The sequence below is a fragment of the Hylobates moloch genome, unplaced genomic scaffold (genome assembly GCF_009828535.3).
Source record: "Hylobates moloch isolate HMO894 unplaced genomic scaffold, HMol_V3 SCAFFOLD_19, whole genome shotgun sequence".
Lineage (NCBI taxonomy): Eukaryota > Metazoa > Chordata > Mammalia > Primates > Hylobatidae > Hylobates > Hylobates moloch.
The window spans coordinates 60,995,542-61,017,724 of NW_026652294.1; the positions used below are offsets into that span (position 1 = coordinate 60,995,542).

The 22,183-nt window shown below is 42.8% G+C and overlaps 1 protein-coding gene across 3 annotated transcripts in view; it reads right to left on the reverse strand.

Moving 5' to 3' along the window:
* SH3GL2 (SH3 domain containing GRB2 like 2, endophilin A1) overlaps positions 1-22,183 on the reverse strand; it is a 251,888-nt gene that overhangs the window by 214,712 nt on the left and 14,993 nt on the right. Inside the window, exon 1 of one of the 3 annotated variants that reach the window (XM_032139063.2) lies at positions 12,197-12,565. The exons of 1 other annotated variant lie outside the window; for it this stretch is intronic. In XM_032139063.2, coding sequence (XP_031994954.1) covers positions 12,197-12,310 — 114 coding nt within the window. In that variant the 5' untranslated portion in view covers positions 12,311-12,565. Of the gene's footprint in view, positions 1-12,196; positions 12,566-13,456; positions 13,683-22,183 lie in introns of those variants that run through there. One more of the 3 variants, XM_032139066.2, reaches the window with a different exon arrangement.

Here is a 22,183-nt window from a genome sequence, read left to right on the forward strand (position 1 = left end):
TCACAATATCATGGTCCTTAAGAACACTGAATCCCCAAATTAAAATATCCATTTTATTCTTCTTCCATTCTAATTTAGTGAAGGAGGAAATCTCAGGGTATTGTTAGAATATCTACTACTTGTTTATTTGTTAATCTCCTATTTTAACAAAGGCAGAATAAACCCCAAGCTCACAGATTTACTCAGGCAAGAGTATCCAGGACTTAATTTTGTTTTGTATGATAATTGATAGTGATTTTTCCATTTATGAAAATGGTACAATGATTCAGTTTTAAATTAAGTCAGTGTGATGATTAATTTTATGTGTCAACTTAACTGGGTTAAGGGATACCCAGATAGCTGGTAAAATATTTGTGCATGTGTCTGCCAGGGTGTTTCCAGAAGGTATTAGCATCTGAATCAGCAGACTGAGGAAAGAAGATCTAAGGGCAGCAGACGTCCAATCGCTTGAGGGCCTGGGAAGAGCAAAAAGCAAATTTGCTCTCTCTTCTTAAGCAAGACTTCCATCTTCTCCTGCCCTTGCATATCAGAACTCCAAATTCTTGAGCCTTTGGGGCTGGGGCTTACACCAGCACCTCCCCGGGGCCTCAGGCCTTTGGACTTGGACTGTATTACACCACCAGCTTTCCTGGTTCTCCAGCTTGCAGAAAGCATACTGCAGGATTTAGTCTCCATAATCACGAGCCAATTCCCATAATAAATCCCTCTCATGTGTCTATATATCATGTTGGTTCTGTTTTGCTGGCGAACCCTAATATAGTCAGTAAACATGAATACAGATTGACAAAATGTCATGAAGATAAAACTGAATGATACACTTAGGAAACAATCAAATTATTCTACCATAATCATGTGGAAAGAGCCTACAGAAAATGCCTACGTTCACCTGAATCACTCACAGCAGCAACCAGTAGACACAGTTTTACTGGACACTATGAGCTTAGCAACGTTCCAGGCTTTATATCAATAACTCCATCTTGGGCTACTACTCCATGTTAAACTGCTGATGAACTTTGAGTCCCGAAAAGGAACTGTGAAAAACATTCCTTCACAAACAACCGTGCCCTCAACACTACACAATACAAGTAAAACTGGTCCTAATCTTTACAAACACTCTGTATATAGGTTTTTCCTGACTGACTGATACAAATGTACCCTTCTACTACTGATTAAAGACTTGTTTAATACACCAATGAAATAATGTGACAAGCAATTTATGTAATCTAAATAAGTTCTTCTAAATAGCCCCCTTGCCCTTCTCGGGTGGTGCAATCTCTGACTGCTAGCCAGGTTGCAACCCCCATTCCTGAGTGAATGCTAATTTACCTCTGACCTGTTGACCTTTTTTAGGGGGCACTGGAGGGGTGACAACACTAAGAATTTAGGCAATTTAGAGATTACAAAGGGCAAGCCAGTACATATCACAAAATATCAGTATAACTCACTGCTTCACAAAAGGGGAAGACGTAAGTCATCAATTTAGGAAAACAATTGATACAGAGATTTTACGATAAGCTTTCTGTTTAAGACATGTCCTTTTATGTAAGGTGATTTTTTTGGTGAAAATGTATCAAAATGCTTTAAATGTCTATGTCTTCAGACACAGAAAGTAGCTGAAAGAGCTTGTAAAAAGTGAATTAAATGTTAGCCAGGTGCAGTGGCTCATGCCTGTAATCCCAGCACTTTGGGAAGCCGAGGAAGGCGTATCACTTGAGTAGGAGTGCAAGACCAGCCTGGGCAATGCAGCAAGACCCCGTCTCTACCAAAAATACAAAAAATTAGCCAGGAGTGGTGACACGAGCCTGTAGTCCCAGCTACCTGGAAGGCTGAGGAGGGAGGCTTGGGCCTGGGAGGAGGAGGTTGCAGTGATTTGTGATCTCGCCACTGCGACAGAGACCCTGTCTCAAAAACAAAATAAAACAAAAATGAATTAAATACATCTTCGTGATCACAAAAGTATCTTCTGAACAATTTAAGTTGTGTAAAGAATGACATTCTTCTAGCTTTTCTTGGAGCTAGGAAAAAGGAGCTTTCCATGTCTAGAACATAGGGACGATGAGCCCTATACATGTATCTGGAAAATTTGGACTGGGTTTAAGGTGACTATAATGACCAAAAGGTGAAAAATCCAAAGATTTTAGATTTATGAGCTTCAAATGGCCCAAAATACATACAGCATAATGGATGAGATGAATGGAAACGAGAATAATGGAAAACAGTTTTACTGTCTGTTAAGCTTAACTAAAAAGTGAACTGGGAGATAGAACTTAAGTGCAAGGTTGATCATAAGAAGTAGAAGATCTCTGGATAACAGACTATTAATATCAATCAGTAAACTCTTAACTACAGTATTGACGAACACCTCCAGAAAACACTTCCTTTAGCCAGTGTATTATACGATGATGACATGCCATGGCCACGGCAAAGGGTTTGTAGGTCCTTCTTGCCCAGATGCAGCCACTTGAGCAGTAAAATAATGAACGGTGTAAATTCAACCATCAAACCACTGTACACAACATTAACTCAACAGAAAGAAGCACATTAGGGTCACCTCAGTAAGCAGTATATGCAGAAAATAACAACAGAAGTGAGAGGTGTGTCCACCCTGTAATCAATTTCTACAGGACACCTCTCCTTCAGGTTACTTACCACTCAGATACAAAATCAGGCCTCACTATTCTCTCCCTGGCCAAGCTGCTCAACTGACACCAAGTCCCTAAAATATATCTCAGGGTGCCAGACCTCATGCCTTCCAAATTATGTCTGGCACCATCTACCAGATGTACCTAGAAAACCATTAAGGACTAAGGATCCATGAATCACGTCAAAGAGCACGGGGCTAACGCATCACACACAACGGCCCACATGCTACGGGGCCCACGACCACCCTCACCCCTGCTGCTGACACCACAACACACTTCAAATGTGCTACACAAATCTGCAATCTTCAACAACTTAATGAACAACTTCAAAGTACCATGTAGCCATCTGATGTGCCTGTACTAGGTAAGGGCATTTCACTGTCTGTGTTGGCCTCAGCCTTCCCCAAGCACAAAAACAGATGCAGGATTAACAGTCAACTCCTCTACTCTCACTGAAATCCCTGCCACACTGTCAGAGACTAAGAATTCAGAAACTTCTTTGCAGATCTGTAGTCTCTCTATTCCAAGGTTAGTGAAGTTATCACTGTTCCACCAGCCCACCAAGCTAAGGTACTGCTCAGCAAGTACTTAACAGTGCCACTGTTTAAAAAAAACTGATCAGGAGCCACAGAAATAAACTTGTGCCTCATCAAAGAAAAATGTCTAAATACCAGAAAGCCAAAGCACTGCAGAAAAAAATCTACAAAATAAAAAATATATTAAAAAGGCATACGGGCCAGGCATAGTGGCACATGCCCATAGTCCCAGCTACTCTGGAGGCTGAGGTGGGAGGATTGCTTGGGCCCAGGGGATTGAGACTGTAGTGAGCTGTGATCGCGCCATTGCACTCCAGCCTAGGTGATAGAGTGAAATGCTGTTTCAAAAGGCACATGGAACATATTGAGCCTTATGTATTAAGAAAAGACTTATTCAGCAAACTAGACTTAAAATTCATATGTGCATATGTATGTTGTCTATGTACATATGGACATATGCACATACACATACACTTACAAGCTCAGAAATAGATTAATATACAGACACACAATTAATTAATTATAGGCACCAGTAATGGCAAAACCGCTAGCTTTTTAACCAAAAACACACTTTTACATCCTGGACACATAGCTAGGCTACACTTGCCTTCTTCCTTTTCTCCTAGGTGTACCACAGAGGGGCCATGTTACAAGTTCCAGCCAACCAAACATAAACGGAAGGGACTATTCCTTCTCTTCATTTTCAGCTGTTGTATAACAAATTACCACAAATTCAGCAGCTTAAAACAATACCTATTTATTATCTTATAATTCTATAAATTAGAAGTCTGGGCCTGCTTAAGTGAGCTCCCTGCTGAGGGCCTCACAAGGCCAAAATCAAGGCGTTGGCTAGACTGGGCTCTTATCTGGAAGCTCGGGGGAAGAATTCCCTTCCCCTCAGATTCTTGGCAGAGTCCAGTTCTTGAAGTCTGCGGGTCTAAGGTCCCTATTTTCCCTGCTTATCATCATCCAAGAGCTGATCTCTGCTCCTAGAGGCTGCCTGCATTACTACTCACACACGGCCCCTCCCTCTTGAAATCAACAACAGCATGTCCAGTCCTGCTCGTACTTCCAATCTCTCTGATTTTTCCTTCCACTACCAGCCAGAGAAAATACCCTGCTTTTAAAGGGCTCATGACATTAGATTAAGTCCAATCATACAATTTCTCTTTCGTCTTACAAAGTTAAAGTCTCAGGAATAACATCTTTTCAAATTGAACATTTCACCCACACTCAAAGGGGAGGAGAGTACACAAGAGCAAGAGTCACCGACAATCATAGCATTCTGTCTACCATATTCCTCTTCCAGGCCTGGCTTATGACTATCTCCCATGTTTGTTCAAACATATTCTTTCCCTTTGGCAACCTTGAAAACCATATGTTACAGATGGCAGAACCCATCCAGGGTCATCCTGAGTCCCTGAAGCAAATAACGGGAAATATAAATGAAAAAGACTTTAAGTAACAAAGTACCATTAAGACTTCTTGGTTAAGCCAAAGTATCAGGCCCTCTTGCTAAGTTCAGAGTAACACAACCAAGTCTACTGGTTGAAAATTAGGTCTAAAAAAGAATTTCCATCATAGAAATTGGCAAATGAAACTCACAAGAAGAAAAGAGATCAGAAGCCTTTTAAGTTGAAGTCTTTCTGTTTTTTGGTTTTTGGCTTTTGTTTTTTTGAGACAGTGACTTGCTCTATTGCTCAGGCTGGAGTGCAGTGGTGCAATCTGCCTCACTGCAACCTCTGCCTCCCAGGTTCAAGCAACTCTCCCAGGTTCAAGCCTCAGCCTCCCTAGTAGCTGGGACTACAGGCATAGGCCACCATGCCTAGCTAATTTTTGTAGTTTTAGTAGAGAAGGGGCTTCGCCATGTTGGCCAGGCTGGTCTTGAACCCCTGGCCTCAAGTGACCTGCCCACCGCGGCCTCCCTAACTGCTGGGATTACAGGCATGAGCTACCGCACTTGGCCAGAAGCCTACTAAGTTTCTGAAGAAATTTCGTTACTCGAATCAACCATGGATAGTTAAAAGCCTGTGACTGTAAAACAATCCCCAAATTTAAATAAACAGAAAGTTGACTGAAAAAGTTATGCCATTCCCAAAGGGGGCACATTTACTCTCACCCTTCTTAGACCTGGCCAAATATATGTAAGAAAGAACAAAACAGTTCTTTCCAGATTGCAGAGCCAGATTATAAAATCAAGGAACTTCCTCTACTGGCAGGCAGGGGATTTCACAATGCCCCCTGCAGGATGCCATCACTGTTATGGACAATAACTGTCCTGACTCCCCTTCTCTCCTTTCCTCGCTGCTATCATTCACTGTGGACATTATTTTCTGTTTTTTTTGTTGTTGTTGTTGTTGGTGTTTTCTGAGACAGTCTCGCTCTGTCACCCAGGCTGGAGTGCAATGGTGTGATCTTGGTTCACCGTAGCCTCCGCCTCCCAGGCACAAGCAATTCTCCTGCCTCAGCCTCCTGAGTAGCCAGGATTACAGATGTGCACCACCAAGCCTGGCTAATTTTTGCATTTTTAGTACAGACGAGGTTTTGCCATGTTGGCCAAGCTGGTCTCAAACTCCTCAAGTGATCTGCCTGCCTCGACCTCCCAAAGTGCTGGGACTGCAGGCATGAGCCACCACACCCAGCCAATTTCCTGTACATGTAAAAGCATAGGCTGACTATCTGCTTTATGTTTCTTTCAAGCATTATTCTGTGATACGGTTTGGCTGTGTCCCCACCCAAATCTCATCTTAAACTGTAGTTCCCACAATCCCCATGTGTCATGGGAGGGACCTGGTGGGAGATAACTGAATCATGGGGGTGGTTACCTCCACACTGTTCTCATGATAGTGAGTAAATTCTCACGAGATCTGATGGTTTTATAAAGGGCTTTTCCCCCACTTTGCACTGTACTTCTCCTTGCTGCCGTCATGTGAAGAACATTTTTGATCCCCCTTCCGCCATGACTGTAAGTTTCCTGAGCCCTCCCCAGCCAGGCAGAACTGTGAGTCAATTACACCTCTTTCCTTTATAAATTACCCAGTCTCACGTATGTCTTTATTAGCAGCATGAGAACAGACTAATACATAGCTTGATATTGAGATATTTCTCAGCATTATAAAACTGCTTCCATTAGTATCTATGGGGAAAGGTTAGTTTGAATTATAAAAAAGATATTTCTATTTTTTATATGTATCATAATTCAAAAGAAGCTAGAAAACACTGCCTAGAGGTCCTTCAGTGTCCTAAGTATCCAAGAAAACCTCTGTGGAGCTGTGGGTTCTTCACAAGTATTACAGACAGCTTCTCCATATTCATCACCACTATATACAATTTGACCCAGGAGATGATGGAGGGAGATTAGGGTAGAGCAACTACAACATCATATTTGGCATTTAGAAGTTGTACTAAATGTAAAACCTTTATAAATAGTGAAATTATTTCCTGAAGCATTCGTCATCAGCTAATGATTTAGTATAGCATGAAAATATTTTGTTGGTAGAATGCAAAAGACCTGGCAGGGTCTCACAATCATGGCATTTTAAAAAGTATAGTTACAGCTCTCTTTTTAGTCTTTATTATCCATCAGATACCATGTACATCATTCTTTAGCTTTTAGGCTCCTTAAGTGATTATGGAAACAAATAAATTCTAAACCAAAAACACTGAGAAGGGTTGTATTACAAAGTTTCAAAACTTCACATTTTGTCTCTTGCTGCCTCAACATTCATTCCCACATACACTAACTGTGAACACCCCACCCAGGTAACGAGGTGCACAAGTTTGATAAGGTTGGCTCCTACCACAAGTTCACCTCTCTGTGTTCTTCTGACCACGACCTACCAACGCACCAATGCAATGCACTGTGAACTGCACTGAGCTGTGAACTGCACTGAGATCACTAGTAAAGGCACTTGCCCACAGTCCTTGCTCTCTCTGCTCCCACCTGTTTCCCACCTGCTTAGCTGATCCTGCTCTCAGAGCTGTCACCTCCACCCCACGTGTGCCCCCCTCCTATCCTCCTGTACAGTGATTCTGTCATTCTAAGACATGTGAGTATAATAAACTCTGTTTTCTTGAGCCTCTCCTGTGTCCCCTTTTGTGGCTACACCTCACTGAACATTACTTAAAAGAACACAGGAAAAGGGTACAAAGGATTAGAAGAACAAAAAGAGAAAAAACGAGGCCAACAAATCCACTGACTTCTTACCCACTTAGCATCTCCCCTATCTGGCCTTAAATTAAGAATTGCTCATCCCTAGAAAGCCCCACCAGATATCCACCTTAAAGTTTGAAGCGGTTCTCAAACTCCATCTCCTCACCTAATTCTCATTATTCATTTGTCAGTGTGTCCTGCCCTTCTCTCGCCGCTGCCTCAAGCTACTCCTCTGAAGAAAGCCCTCGGGTTGCTTGATGCCCTGAGACTCTGTATGCAGCACAAGAGGCTTGGCAGAATGGAATCTGCTCTGCAAGCTTCAGCTCCCTTCCCTTGAATATTAAACCTCTCCCTTCCACAATGACATCTGTCTCAAAACAGTCACCATTTGCCCCAACCAAGTCTTACCATTTTCTAGAGTACTTCTAATTAATTCGCAGGTTACTTTAAAATTTTCCAAGTAGACTGAAACCAAAATTCATATAAACGCAATTTAAAACATTAAAGAATCACTATGAGGAAAAAAGCTTGCAAAAATGTAACTGTTTCAACAACACAAACTTCAATCAAGAGGACTCTCAGTCTCCAGGGAAATCATTTTCAGTCACCACTTTCTTTTCATATACCCCACAGGCCCATATCGTTGACTTCAAGCTCATTAACAACATTTTGTTTTACATGGTTCAAGTGATCCTTATTATGCAAGCATGGCACTCTCACAAGCATTACCTCATTCAATCCTGACACCTCTGGAAAGGTTTTTTATATTTGATTGCTGCTAAAATTAATACAGAGAAGGCTGCATTTTGATCAGGCATCCTAAAGCCCAGTAACAGAACTGTTGGAGTGATGGTATTGTAAGAAACACCCACTTTCTCCTGATGACATGATGAATTTACTTATTTATTTATTTATTTATTTATTTGAGATGGAATCTCACTCTGTTACCCAGGCTGGAGTGCAGTGGCGCCATCTTGACTCACTGCAACCTCTGCCTCCTGGGTTCAAGCAATTCTCCTGCCTCAGCCTCCCGGGTAGCTGGGATTACAGGCACCTGCCACCACGCCTGGCTAATCTTTTTGTATTTTTAGCAGAGACGAGGTTTCACCGCACTGGCAAAGCCGGTTTTGAACTCCTGACCTCAAGTGATCCGCCCGCCTTGGCCTCCCAAAGTGTTGGGATTACAGGAGTGAGCCACCATGCCCCGCCGTATTTTTACTTTTTGAGGGGAGGGAGGGGCAGCAATTAGGAATTTATTTAAGAATCTGGTGATAGGCTAAGGACATTCTCCCTCAGAAAAATGCAAGTATAAAATGTGACTTATAATTTTATAAAATATATAGGCCCCTTGCAGCCTATTAGAGACTACTGGCTAAGAATGTGAAAAGGTACAGGTGCAGAAATCCTGGGTCAAGCAACAAGCCACAGCCAAGATTTTAAAGGCAGCAGAGAGTTGACTGCTTAGAGGCAATTAAGAAACTGAAAATCTCACTAAGATAAAGTCATAACTAACTAGATATTTAATCAAATACCTTAGTAAGTTTAACATCTCACCAAATCAACAAATGCATGAAAAGATTTATGTAATGGTCTCCTGAGCAAAGCATCTATATAAAATACAGCATTCTGAATGAGGAAATTAGGTAAAACAAAAAGACACGGAACACAAACATAATGAAATTTTCCCAGTTAAGGAATCTGAGTGTGACAAACACATACCAGACTGTATCATAAAACCTAGCCTACCCAAATTAATTTTATCATTTAAAAAAATCAGAAAACACAGTTTATAATAGGTATATTTCTGACTTAGTCTGTTCAGGCTACTAACAAAATACCTTAGACGGGATAATTTATAAATAATAGAAATTTATTTCTCACAGTTTGGGAGGCTAGGAGTCCAAGATGAAGGCAATAGCAGATTTGTGCCTGGTTAGGGCCCACCCTTTGCTTCAAAGATGGTGCCTTGTTGCTAAATCCTCACACGGTGGAAGGGGACAGGGTGACCCCTTCAACTTCTTTTAAGAGAGCACTAATCCCATTCATGACTTAATCATGAGTGCCCTCATGACTTAGTCACCTTCTAAAGGCCCCATTTCTTAATACTGTCACATTGGCAGCCAAGTTTCAACATATGTATTTTACGGGGACACATTCAGACCTTAGCAATATACTAACCAACTCATTAAAAAAGGAGAAAGTATATCTTTTTGATGCAATAGAAAGTTATGTTATTTACAGGCTGAACTGTCCTCTTAGATGTTGAATCAAATATAGAATACTGTGGTTAATCCTTTTATGCAAATAATGACTGTTACGGATTGAACTGTGCCCCTCCCAAAATTCACATTAAAGTCCTAATTACAATAGCTCAGAATGCAACCTTATTTGGAAATAGGGGCATTGCAGATGGTAATTATTTAAGATAAAATCATACTGGAGTAGGATGAGCTTGCCCAATCCTATATGACTGGGGTCCTTACAAAATGGGGAAATTTGGACACTGAGACACACACAGGGAGAATGTCATGTGAGCATGAAAGGCAGAGACCAAGGTGACGTATCTACAAGCCAAGGAAGCCCAAAGATTCCCAACAAAGCACAAGAGCTAAGAAGGCAGCCTGGAGTAGATCCTGTCTCATACCTTCAGAGGGCTCATGGCCCTACTGGCACCTTGGTCTCAGACTTCAAGTGTGCTTGTCTCAAGAAGTGGGAAACAATACATTTCTGTTGTTGAAACTACTCAGTTTGTAGTACTTTGTTACAGCAGCTCCAGCAAACTCATAAAATGACCTAATATAGTTTACTTTATAATAGACTTTTACATATTATAAGGCAAAACGTGTCCACATCATATGCATGATAGAGTGAATTTTTAAAAATACAGATTTTGTAGGAGCTTCATGTTCACTGGAAACAGCTATTTTTAACTAAGCTGCTGCCAGTTTAAGACAAATGTAAAAAAACTGACATGACTTTTGTAAAATGAAATCTCAATATGAATAAAACTCACTAAAAGAGCAACACAAGATCATCTGCCCTTTATTACAGTAAAAAAAGAATACTTTATTCTAATTACATAGTAAATTATATCTTTATGAGCAATTAAGTAATGAAGTATATGAAAATAAGATGATCAATTTTTGGTATCATTATATATTTTCATGCTGAAAGGATTTTCTTCTCTAACAAATTTTACTTGGCAAAAGCATTTTTTTACCTCCAAATTGTAAATATATGTAAAATAACTGTTAGCAACCAGGTAGAAATAATCGATTCTAATATAAGACAACAGTTGTGACACATTTAATCAGAAATTCCAAGTACAAACAATATACTGTTTTATTTATCATCCCTTACTAACACAAACAAAAAAGCTCAATTCCATAGAAAGAAACGTTTGCCTGAATAGACTCCTTCCACTTATAAACCCAGGCTATATAGGCCAGGTGCGGGGGCTCGGCCTGTAATCAAGGCAGGCAGATCACCTGAGGTCAGGAGTTCGAGACCAGCCTGATTAACATGGCTAAACCCTGTCTCTACTAAAAATACAAAAATTAGCTGGGTGTGGTGGTGCATGCCTGTAATCCCAGCTACTCAGGAGGCTGAGGCAGGAGAATCGCCTGAACACAGGAGGCAGAGGTTGCAGTACGCTGAGATCACGCCATCGCACTCCAGCCTGGGTGACAAGAGTCAAACTTTGTCTCAAATGAATAAATAAATAAACAAACAAACAAACCCAGGCTATATTATCCAGCACATCATTTCTCAAAAGGAAGTAATTCCAGGTCTAAAGCTTCTCTGTAGATAACATCAGGTTCACGGACCTGCATGGAAAAAAATGGCTACAAAAGTAGGACAGGACTATTTCTCTAATTTTTTTGTCACATGCAAACATTAACATGGGCTTTACATACTCTCCTAAATATACATATGCACAGAACAGTAACCTGTGCCTTAAACTTTCTAAGCGTGTGCTACACTAAATTATGGATAAGAGACTAAGTGCTGCTTCACCTTTCAAATAAAAGGCTTTTCAGTAAAAGGAAGACAATGACACAGTGATTCTGCATTTGGATTCAGTGATAAATAGTAACCTATCCCATCACATGCCGACCTTCTGCAGCCTTTTAAGTTCTTTCCTAACACAGTTTAAATTATTTTTTCTACACTTTAGAGCTACATAGAACTTCAAGATTTAGCTGACATGGAGCCCTCTATTTTTTAAGTTGGAAAAACTAAAAAGTCTAGCTTGGGTAACTTCTTCATAGCATAAGGGATAGTATTTTATACTAATAAAAATATCCTTAATGTCAATAACTGTAATTTACTGAACACTTTTTATGTGTGTTCTATACACTCATTTCTCTTCACCTCAACCCTGAGAAACGGAAATTATCATCACTTTAGCAAGGACAGATTCAGAAGTTAAATACTCTCTCAAGGTCAGAAGAAGCAGAGGCAGGATTCAAACCTTAGCCTTTCCCACTCCAAAGCCAAGACTCTTGATTGCCTTCGAGGGCACTAAGCTTTGCAAAAGAAATCTTTAGAATCTAAGTGGAAAAAAGCTGTCGTGTTGGTAAACGCAGTGCTGAGATATGCTATAGAGAAGCGACCAGCAGAGCAATCAAAAAGGTTAGTAATAGCGAAGAAGTCCTGCCAGAGAATTCCTGGGCAGCACATATGCTTGGTTCTGTAAACCTGAAAGAACTTACAGTATAAAGTCATTAGAAGCCTTCCAAACTACATCAACAAAGGACTTACTCTCATAAACATGTCTGGCAGAGAGGTCACAGATAACTCCCATTATAATAGAAAAGCAAAAATAATTACATTAAGAAACATTTTTACAGAAATAGTCTTACTTTTCTTGATTTCCTAAGTTGACAGGTATAATTGATTCTATAAAGGCAAGTCTGTGTGATGAAGATGATGCAGACGCGTGCAAACACACACACGACGGGAATTTCATGCTGCATCTGTCACCCTAAGTTAACCAAGGTTCTGTAAAACACAACCCTCACCTTTTCTGGATGTGGTTCATAACAAGGCTGCCACTGTGGTAGCCTAGGAAAAACCTCACTACTTTCGAGAAATTATGAGAAAGCTCATTAATTAAGGCTAACCTATGAAAAACTATTTAACACTAAATCATGAAAAACATTTCGAGGTAAGTCATCAAAATCCTTAAAGATCCCGTAAATTTGAACCTATTTCAGGATAAAAAATTAGTAATCACACACATTATGTAAGAAATAGGTCACAGCATAAGTATTCGCTTATTTGCCCCTACGTAAAATTCTTCGAGTCCAATGATTTTAATTATTAGAATCTAAATCAATCAGCTTTATTACAGTCACAGCTTATTAACCCCATAAAGAAAAATGGGCACATCCAAGATGTCAAAGGTTCATTAAAACCAATTTAAAATACATAATGATTTTAAGTCTTCAACAATTTGGTTGTTGAAGGGAAATATTTAAGACCCGCAGACTGCTTGTCATGCTCTGGCCTCAAAGGAGTTTCACGACCGAGTTCTCCAGGTAAAAGTTAATGTATGTGGGTCCCTAAAGGAAGACGCCAGCCTTCCATTCCTCTGGAGCCTGCGGGCGGCGGGGAAGGGGGGTTCTGACAACAGGGGAAGGGAAAGGAGTGCAAACCGCTGGCCTCCGCGCCGCCAGCCCCAGTGCGGCCACCGCTCATGCCAACACATCCCGGGACAGCCGGATGCACCGACTCCGCAAGGTCACCCGTGAAGAGGCGACTTTACATAACCTCCCACCGCGCCGCCGGGGCACCTGCGCGCCGCGGCAGCAGTGCAGCCGCGGTCCCCTTCCTGCAGCACGGGCGCCAGATGATGCGGGGGCGGCGAGCAGCCCTACCAGGCAGGACGCCGGGGACCCGCAGGCAGGCAGCGCGCACCAAGCCGGGGGCGGGGGACCGAGGGCGGACGCCCAGACCCGGGATGCCCCGAGCCGCCGCCTTGGCTTGCGAGACGGGGCGCGGCCGGCGCGGGCGAGGCTCGGTGCCGAACTCCCCAAGCTGCCGCCGGACGGCCAGCGCCGAGCGCGCCCCTCGCAGCTTCGCCCCGGATTGCCCCGGGACACACCTGCCACGAGCCTTACCTGAGTGGCTTTGTGGAACTGCTTCTTGAGCCCGGCCACCGACATGGTGCAGGAGGCCGCGCTGGCGGCTGCTGTGCGGGAGGGAGGCGGCGGAGCGGGACCGGAGGGCCGAGCAGGGCGGCGCGCTCGCCTGGCCGCCGCTGGTCGTGCCGCCGCCGGGGCTGTGGGCGCGAGGGCGCGGAGCCTAGCGGGACGCGGGCTCGTGCGGAGAGACACTCTGACGTCAAGGGAGGGTGATGCGGCCTCTTAAAGGGGAAGCGGGAAGCCCCGCCCCAAGCGCGGGAACGCCCAGGCAGGTGCTGTGGCGCGCGGTACCTGGATGCGGGCGCCCACTGCGGGGATGAGGCTCAGCGGCACCCGCTGGCGGATCCCTAGTCAGCGGGCCGAGGACGTCCTCCTGTCCCGGGGCTCGTGTTCCTGCCCCCGGGGGCTGCGGACGGGTCGCTGCAGATTGGCAACCCAGGCACCCGCAGGACTCAGGTGACTTGCTGGGCTTCCAGGTAGCCGTGGCGGCGCCGCCTGCAGACGGCCCTCCTGCCCTTTGAGCCTGGCCTCTCTGCGCCGCACTCTGAAAAAGAGTGGCCTTCTATCTGGGCTAATGAATAAGTCATTGCTCCTTCTATGCCTTGCCCTGACTGGTTGGTCACAGAAAACATTTCTCTGCCCTGATTTCAATATCCCTTAAGCCTATCTTACCTTAGGGAAAGCCACACACGCTTTTTCCCCCTTGTCTGATACAATTTAATGACTTAAAAAGAAGAACAGGAACCCTTAAGCCTGGACAGATAAATAGAATTGAATTGAAGTCTTACTACGAAACTAGCGTTTAATCCTCTGGTTACAGAAATGAAAAAGCCCAAATGTGATCTTAGTGTTATGCTTGGATTTAGGGTTTCTGGTCCGATAAAAATAAAAATATAATGTGAAAAAGCATGATACTTTATATACATGATAAGTTATATACAGATACTTCATATGTAACCAAGGAGGTGTGGCTGGCTAAAGTGAAACTAATAGATGACTTGGGAGCAGAGCAGTACTAAATGCCTTCTGTTCTCTGGTACTTAACCAAGTCTGGTTTTTCTAGGACTGAGGAGCTGGTCAGAAAGAACTTAGACGCTGTCCCCGTATGTGGACCACAGTGATAAGAAGAAGAAGCCAAGATGGGAGAAATTGCCAAGGATGCATAGAGACAGCAAGACCAAATGGGAGTCCTAGAAATACTTGTTCTGTCTCTGCAACTCCTGCAGCCTGATAGGAGCCACAGACCCATCCCCACTCTTCTAGGCACTGCAGCTTGGGCACAGGGTGAACACCTGATACAAAAGGGTCCTCCATCCATAGAGCTACCAATCATGGTCCTTCTTGATAATGTGAACTGACACACACAAAGGCAGAGTCAAGCAGTGGTGGGCACTGGAGCAGTAGAGCGCATGAACTAGGGACGCAGGCTGCAAAGAGAGGCAGATGAAAGGAGCTATTCTCCAGTGTGGTAGCCCTTACCACTGTTCATATACCTTTCCCTACATGGCAGAATTGCACTTTCCAAACCTCTTGTTAAGTGGAGGCATGGTTACAAGTTTTGACTAGAGGTTTAAGAGGAAAAGTGACTGTCACTTCGGCAGAAGCAATATGAGCTGTGAGTACGAGATGCTGCAAAGCTCTCTTTTCCTCTGCCACAATATTCTAGAAAGCTGTGGTCTGTTAGCCAGTATCCAGAGTGAGACTAAAGCAGGGCAGAGTCCCCACCTGACGTTCAATGGGCATGTAGCATCAGTGAGAAACCTGAGTAATTTTAATCCACTGAGGCTCTGGTTGTTAGGAATAAACTTTTTTCTCTATGTTTCCAATTTTTAAAAGGCTACCCATTCTTGCATAATAGAAAAAAAAGTATTTTATACTTAATTTTTACTACTAGGTCCCTGACCTGAACAATAAAGCATTTTCATAAGACAGGCCTTGGTTGAAGCTGCCAAAAGATAGAGCAATTGATCTACAAAGTGGAAGGGCCTGGGATGGATAGGAGCTCTGCTCTCTAACCATGAAAGGTGTGAAATGGGGGCCTGAATTGCCTCCTTGGAACTTTGAATACTTAACTGAGCCCTACATTATACAAAAGGCAGTTTCTATCTTTCCCTGGTTCTTCATCCACCAACTTGGAAGTCTCATGCTGCTTAACTTCAAAGAAACTACCTTGGGAGAAAAACGCTACTTAAGGGCATTACATTAAATCCTTTGGAAACCATTGATTCAGTCGCCCAAGCATCCTCTGCACCTCATCTGATATGGTTTGGCTGTGTCCCCACCCAAATCTCATCTTGAATTGTAACTCTCACAATTCCCACGTGTAGTGGGAGGAACCCAGTGGGAGTGATTGAATTATGGGGGCGGGTCTTTCCTACACTGTTCTCGTGGTAGTGAATGAGTCTCACGAGATCTGATGGTTTTAAAAACAGGAGTTTGCCTGCACAAGCTCTCTTCTCTTGTCTGCTGCCATGTGAGAGGTGCCTTTCACCTTCTGCCATGATTGTCAGGCCTCCCCAGCCACGTGGAACTGTGAGTCCAGTTAAACTTCTTTCTTTTGCAAATTGCCCAGTCTCAGGTATGTCTTTATCAGCAGCATAAAAACGGACTGATACATCATCTAAACCCAGCATTTGTATTGAAGCCACAATTTATGCCTGTAGAGACCTTTGAGATGTCACCTTTGAAGAAATTTGTTAAGCTCCTCCTACTAGCAAGCATCATGGTAGGAGATGTTGGGATTGAGAAGGGGAAGTATCAAGGCATGTATGGGCTGGACCTTGAATCCCAAGGGGTTTCCAGACCAGTAATTTGAAAAAAATCTTCCTATGGACATTTATTGTTACTTGAATACAGAGGAACAAATACCCCAGACACTGAACAATTCTACACATGTATGCCGTCTTTGGTTGCAAAGAATCTTCAACAGAGGCTTTGGAGAAAAAAGCAGAAGCACAATGCAGGGAAAGGGGAATCAAAAGTCAATGAGGAAGAGCTTTGTTTGGTAAAAGGTTGTGGTAATTCAGCATGCTGCCCTAGTCTCCTGAGATAAAAATCAATGTAAAATGTTAAATAAACCTAGATGTGCTCAGGAAAGTCCCAATTAAATGAAACCCCCACACAATACCACCTCACTAATTGGGCAGTAAATTCGTGGTCAGCAATAATCCCATCACATCATTCATGCACTATTTCTCCTTGCATTATGGTAAAGCTTCTGGCAAATACCAGACCTCTCATTTGCACAGAGCTGCTGCATCCCTGGCACCTTTCAGAGGGTCCCTAGCTTCAAGGAGGCAGAGGAAAAGCAGCAGCATTCATCTTTCTGAGCTTCGACCCCTGTCACTGCGCCTCTGGCTCGTACCGGGGCAAACTACTCCTGACTTCATATGTAAGCTCGTTAAGCACAAGAAACATTGCAAAGCAAAGGCATTAAACTCCAACTTCTTATTTTAGAGACAAGAAAACAGAGGCAATGAAAGGAAGTGACTTATCCTTACTTTTTCTACTCTAGCCTTTAGCCTCAATTCAGGGTAGAGCCTCTAGTCAGTGTTAATAAATAGAAGAGGTTTGAATGAATGAATGAATGAATGAACAATGTATCATTGACACTGATGCTTTCTTCTGACCACATTGGATCTGATGTTCGAAAGCCTTCACCAGATATTAAAACCTCGATTGTGCAGGACCCAGACAGTTTTTCCAGGGTGAGTGGCACTTAACATAAGATTTTGTGCCTTTGGATGCGACCAGTAGCATTGAACACCCACCTAGCTCAGGCAGGGCTAACATGCCCTTTCCTAGAGATGAGAAATCAAAGGAAAGACCATCTTTGTTTCCTTGCTTCCAGTTTTGTCACCTACCACCCACTCTCCAACAGATACACAGAGAGAAGCATTTTTTTTAACCTCTTTTGAAGTGGATGTGTGGGTCTTTCTGCCAGGGATGGCCACCTTCCCCACCTTTCCTTCTCTCCCATATAGCCCTCCTCCCCACAAAGTACAGGGGCGTCTCCCTGCAAAAACTTCCTTTTCACTTAGATAAACCCTTTTAACCCAATCACAGAGGAGAAGAAAGGGCTTAACCAAGTGGGTGACTCATGTTAGACTCTTCATCTGTACCATCATCACTATTTCCATTGCAGTTTGAAATAGTTCTGACTTCCCCACAAAATCCTGCCACCTCCAGTGCCCATTTGCAGTGTTTTTCCTTTGAAGTATTTCCCCATCCTTCTACCCTCATGTCCTCTCTTTATTTTTGAAGCCTCAGCCCTGATTGTGTTGTATTTGGTCTAATATGTACTGTAGACATGCTTACCTCTTTGAGTGCAGGGTATTTATAACTCTTCACAGATAATACAAATACTTGCTAGATATAGGCTAATTGCAATTGTGAAAGCCTGATTAAATTTGGAAAGCTAGGTCCAGCAGAGGGTCAAAAAAACTGGGAAACTGGCTGAGCAGATTGTTCAATGGTTATGGTTATTACTCCCTCGACGTGTCCAAGCCTGGTTCTCCAGGGTCCTGACAATTCAGCTCCCATTGCCTTTCCCATAAATTCCCCTTTGTTCACTCAGCCAACACTGCTTTTTCTTGCTTGCAATCAAAAACACTTGGCGTTACATCCCCTTTCCCCTTCCTGCAATAATATTCTAATCGCAGATCCATTTCTTGTTTGGCTACCAATTCAGAGATTTAGGCAACTATAGTTTCTGCTAAGCACTGCATTAGGCTTCCTTCTCAGAAAAGGGTGAACAGATTGAGTGACAATGAATATAGTCTTTTAGCAAACTGTCAATTCTCCCTCTAAGACATTGACATTCTGATTTACAAATCAAACCTTTTGTTTATGTGATTGGTATGGTTCAGGCTGCCAGGGTCTGAATCTCCCAGTCCCCTGGGAATTGGCATCTAAATGCTTGTAAATAAATGCCAAGCAACTGGACTCTGAGACAGCAGTGGCACTTCTGGAATGAGAATCATCTTAATTAAGGGCAAATTGTTAGGGCATCTTTACCATTGGCTTATTTATTCTATTCTTGTCTGGATATTATCACTAGAGATGTTGAAGGCATATTGTTAACCCTGAACATAGGATTTGGCTAGTCAGCCTCTTAAAGTACTGTGTTAAAGAGGCCAAGTTCTGACCTGGCTCGGTGGCTCATGCCTGTAATCCCAGCACTTTGAGAGGCTGAGATGGGCGGATCACTACTTCAAGACTAGCCTGACCAACATGGTGAAACCCTGTCTCCACTAAAAAATACAAAAATTAGCCAGGTGCAGTGGCATGTGCCTGTAATTCCAGCTACGTGGGAAGCTGAGGCAGGAGAATCACTTGAATCTGGGAGGAGGAGGTTGCGTTGAGCCGAGATCATGACACTGCACTCCAGCCTGGGCAACAGAGTGAGACTCTGTCTCGATAAAAAAAAAAGAGGCCAAGTTCTGTTGCTATTTTTGTAGCTAGTTAGCCTTTCAGAGAAAAGCTTTTCCTTAGTCACAGTGTGCATGTTACCCCGTCATCTAAATGATGCATTCTCTTGATTATAGAAAATCCAAGTGTGAAAAGAGAGATAATTTAATTTAGCATAAACCTGTCAATGATACTAAGAACTCTGAGTACAAGCTTCCAATATTCTGTATCAGCTTTATATATGAAAATAATACTGATAATATATTTATTCTACTTTACTTTTTTTTTTTTTTTTTGAGATGGAATCTCACTCTGTCGCCCAGGCTGGAGTGCAGTCGCATGGTCTCGGCTCACTGCAACCTCTGCCTCCTGGGTTCAAGCAGTTCTACCACCTCAGCCTCCCGAATAGCTGGGACTACAGGCGCCCGCCACCACACCCGGCCGATTTTTGTATTTTGAGTGGAGATGGGGTTTCACCATATTGGCCAGGCTGCTCTCAAACTCCTGACCTTGTGATCCGCCTGCCTCGGCCTCCCAAAGTGCTGGGATTACAGATGTGAGCCACCACACCTGGCCCTACTTTACTGTGTTTTTAAAAGAAAATTACACTTTAAGAAGGGATAAAACAGTCGACAATTTACAACTATTTAAATAGATTATTCATCTTTATTTGGCTCAGGCTTTCCTTTTTCCCCTTGAAAAACAATTTTTCAGATTGGTTGTTTTATTAAACATGCTCAGCTTGTATTTTTCTCTGGGCCACACATATAAAGCTGACTTCAATGACAACAAATCAAATATAAAGCACCACTTAAAAACTACATTTCAAACATTTAACATTGAAACGCTATCCTTTCAGGAAGATTAATTTTCTCTGAGGTCCAGTTATAGCAAGTTTGCCAAGTAGGAAATTCCTTAGATCAAAGATCTAGAAAATACTTTTAGTTTTCTGTGAATAGAATTCAGTTGAATTGGGGAATGTTGACAGCAACTCTTAAGATGCCCTTAACTTGGAAGGTGTATTACAGAGGGGAGGAAATTCCATCCAAGGCTCAAGCTTAAGACCAGTGAACACACTGAACAATGAAGAATTCTCTATTAAGGCAGAATTGACTAAGGAGTCAGGGGAAGAGAGGAAGTGAAGAAGCAAAGGCAGTTGTCCGCCTACCCCATTACTACCAGTGAAAAGGGAGAAGCCAGTCATTAGGTCATGGATGACAAAGGAACTGATAGGAAGTTTGGGCCATCCGGGTGTGTTAATGAACAAAGGGAAGGAGCCAGTTAAATTGCAGATATAAGTCACCCTGGAGACTCAGAGGCTCACTGAGCGAGGTCACTGGAGAATGCAGTAGGGAAGGAAGAAAGGCCAAATGGAGAAGTCACCTGGGAAAGGAGAAGGGATGCCTATTTCCCTGGGATACCTATTCCCCTTAGACAGAGCACTGGTGAGAAGGTGGAGAGGGATGAAGTCCACATCTTGAGTAGAGGAAGTCTGATGACAGGTGGGAGGGCAGCCAGTGGAAACAAGTGAGATGACCAATGGCTCATATCTGGTCAGAATGAGAACACAGCATTAAGAACGTTACATGCTCTGGGCACTTCCCCACTTGTTCAGCCACACAGCACCAGGCCTTTCATGTACCCTGATGCCCACACTAAAGGTTGGTCTCTGGTACACTCCTTCATCTGCCCAAACTTTGCACACACTATTCTCTCTGCCTGATCGTTTTCTACTTTATACCTGGCTAATTCCCTGAATGCCCTTCAGATCTCCATTCAAAAGACTTCTCTGAGCTTCCTAACAGGGTCAAATTTTACCAGTATAGTCCTGTAGAGCTAAGTACTACTGTCCTTTGATGCACTTGTCACAGCTATGATTTTGCATGTATTAATGTGATTTTTTTAATGTGTATCTCCCCCTTCTCTCACTATTCTGCAAACTTAAGGGCATGCACTCTTGGGTTTTGTTCACCACTGCATGCCGAGCATACACTGAGAGCACATAGGAGGTGTTCCACATTTCATGAATGAATGAATGGATGGAAAAGCTTTGGGAAATTTAGTAAAACTTAAAAGAAATTAAAGTGTTTTGGAGGATCAATGATGGCCTAGTTTCCTAAGTCTAGCTGAACATGATCAGAGTGAGGCAGGGGTTGGTGGCAGGGGGGTTGGGGGCAGTTTACAAATCAACGGGAAAGCCTCTGAGTGACCACCACATGAAAACTGGTTCCATAGGTGAATGTATGATGATTAAGCACCTAATAAGTCACATACAAAGGAGGTGGCAGTAAGCTGAGATCGCGCCACTGCACTCCTGCCTGGGTGACAGAGTGAGACTCCGTCTGAAAAAAAAAAAAAAAAAAGAAAAAAGAAAAAAAAGCCAAAATTGACAAATGGGATCTAATTAAAGTAAAGAACTTCTGCACTGCAAAAGAAAGTAGCATCAGAATGAACAGGCAACCTACAGAATGGGAAAAAAAAAAATTCGCAATCTATCCATCTGACAAAGGGCTGATATCCATAATCTACAAAGAACTTAAATAAATTTACCAGAAAAAAAAACAAACAACCCCATCAAAAAGTGGGCAAAGGATGTGAACAGACACTTCTCAAAAGAAGACATTTATGCAGCCAACAAACATGAAAAAAAGCTCATCATCACTGGTCATTAGAGAAATGCAAATCGGGATACTGACTAGAATAGTGGTTAAGAATGCAGGCTCTGAAGCTAGAGAAATGCAAATCAAAACCACAGTGAGATACCATCTCATGCCAGTTACAATGGTGATCATTAAAAAGTTGGGAAATAACAGATGCTAGAGAGGATGTGGAGAAACAGGAATGCTTTTGCACTGTTGGTGGGAGTGTAAATTAGTTCAACCATTGTGGAAGACAGTGTGGCGATTCCTCAAGGATCTAGAACCAGAAATACCATTTGACCCAGCCATCCCATTACCGGGTATATACCCAAAGGATTATAAATCATTCTACTATAAAGACACATGCACATGTATGTTTATTGTGGCACTGTTCACAATAGCAAAGACTTGGAACCAACCCAAATGCCCATCAATGATCGACTGGATAAAGAAAATGTGGCACATATATACCATGGAATACTATGAAGCCATCAAAAAGGATGAGTTCATGTCCTTTGCAGGGACATGGATGAAGCTGGAAACCATCATTCTCAGCAAACTAACACAAGAACAGAAAACCAAACACTGCATGTTCTTACTCATAAGTGGGAGTGGAACAATGAGAACACATGGACACAGGGAGCGGAACATCACA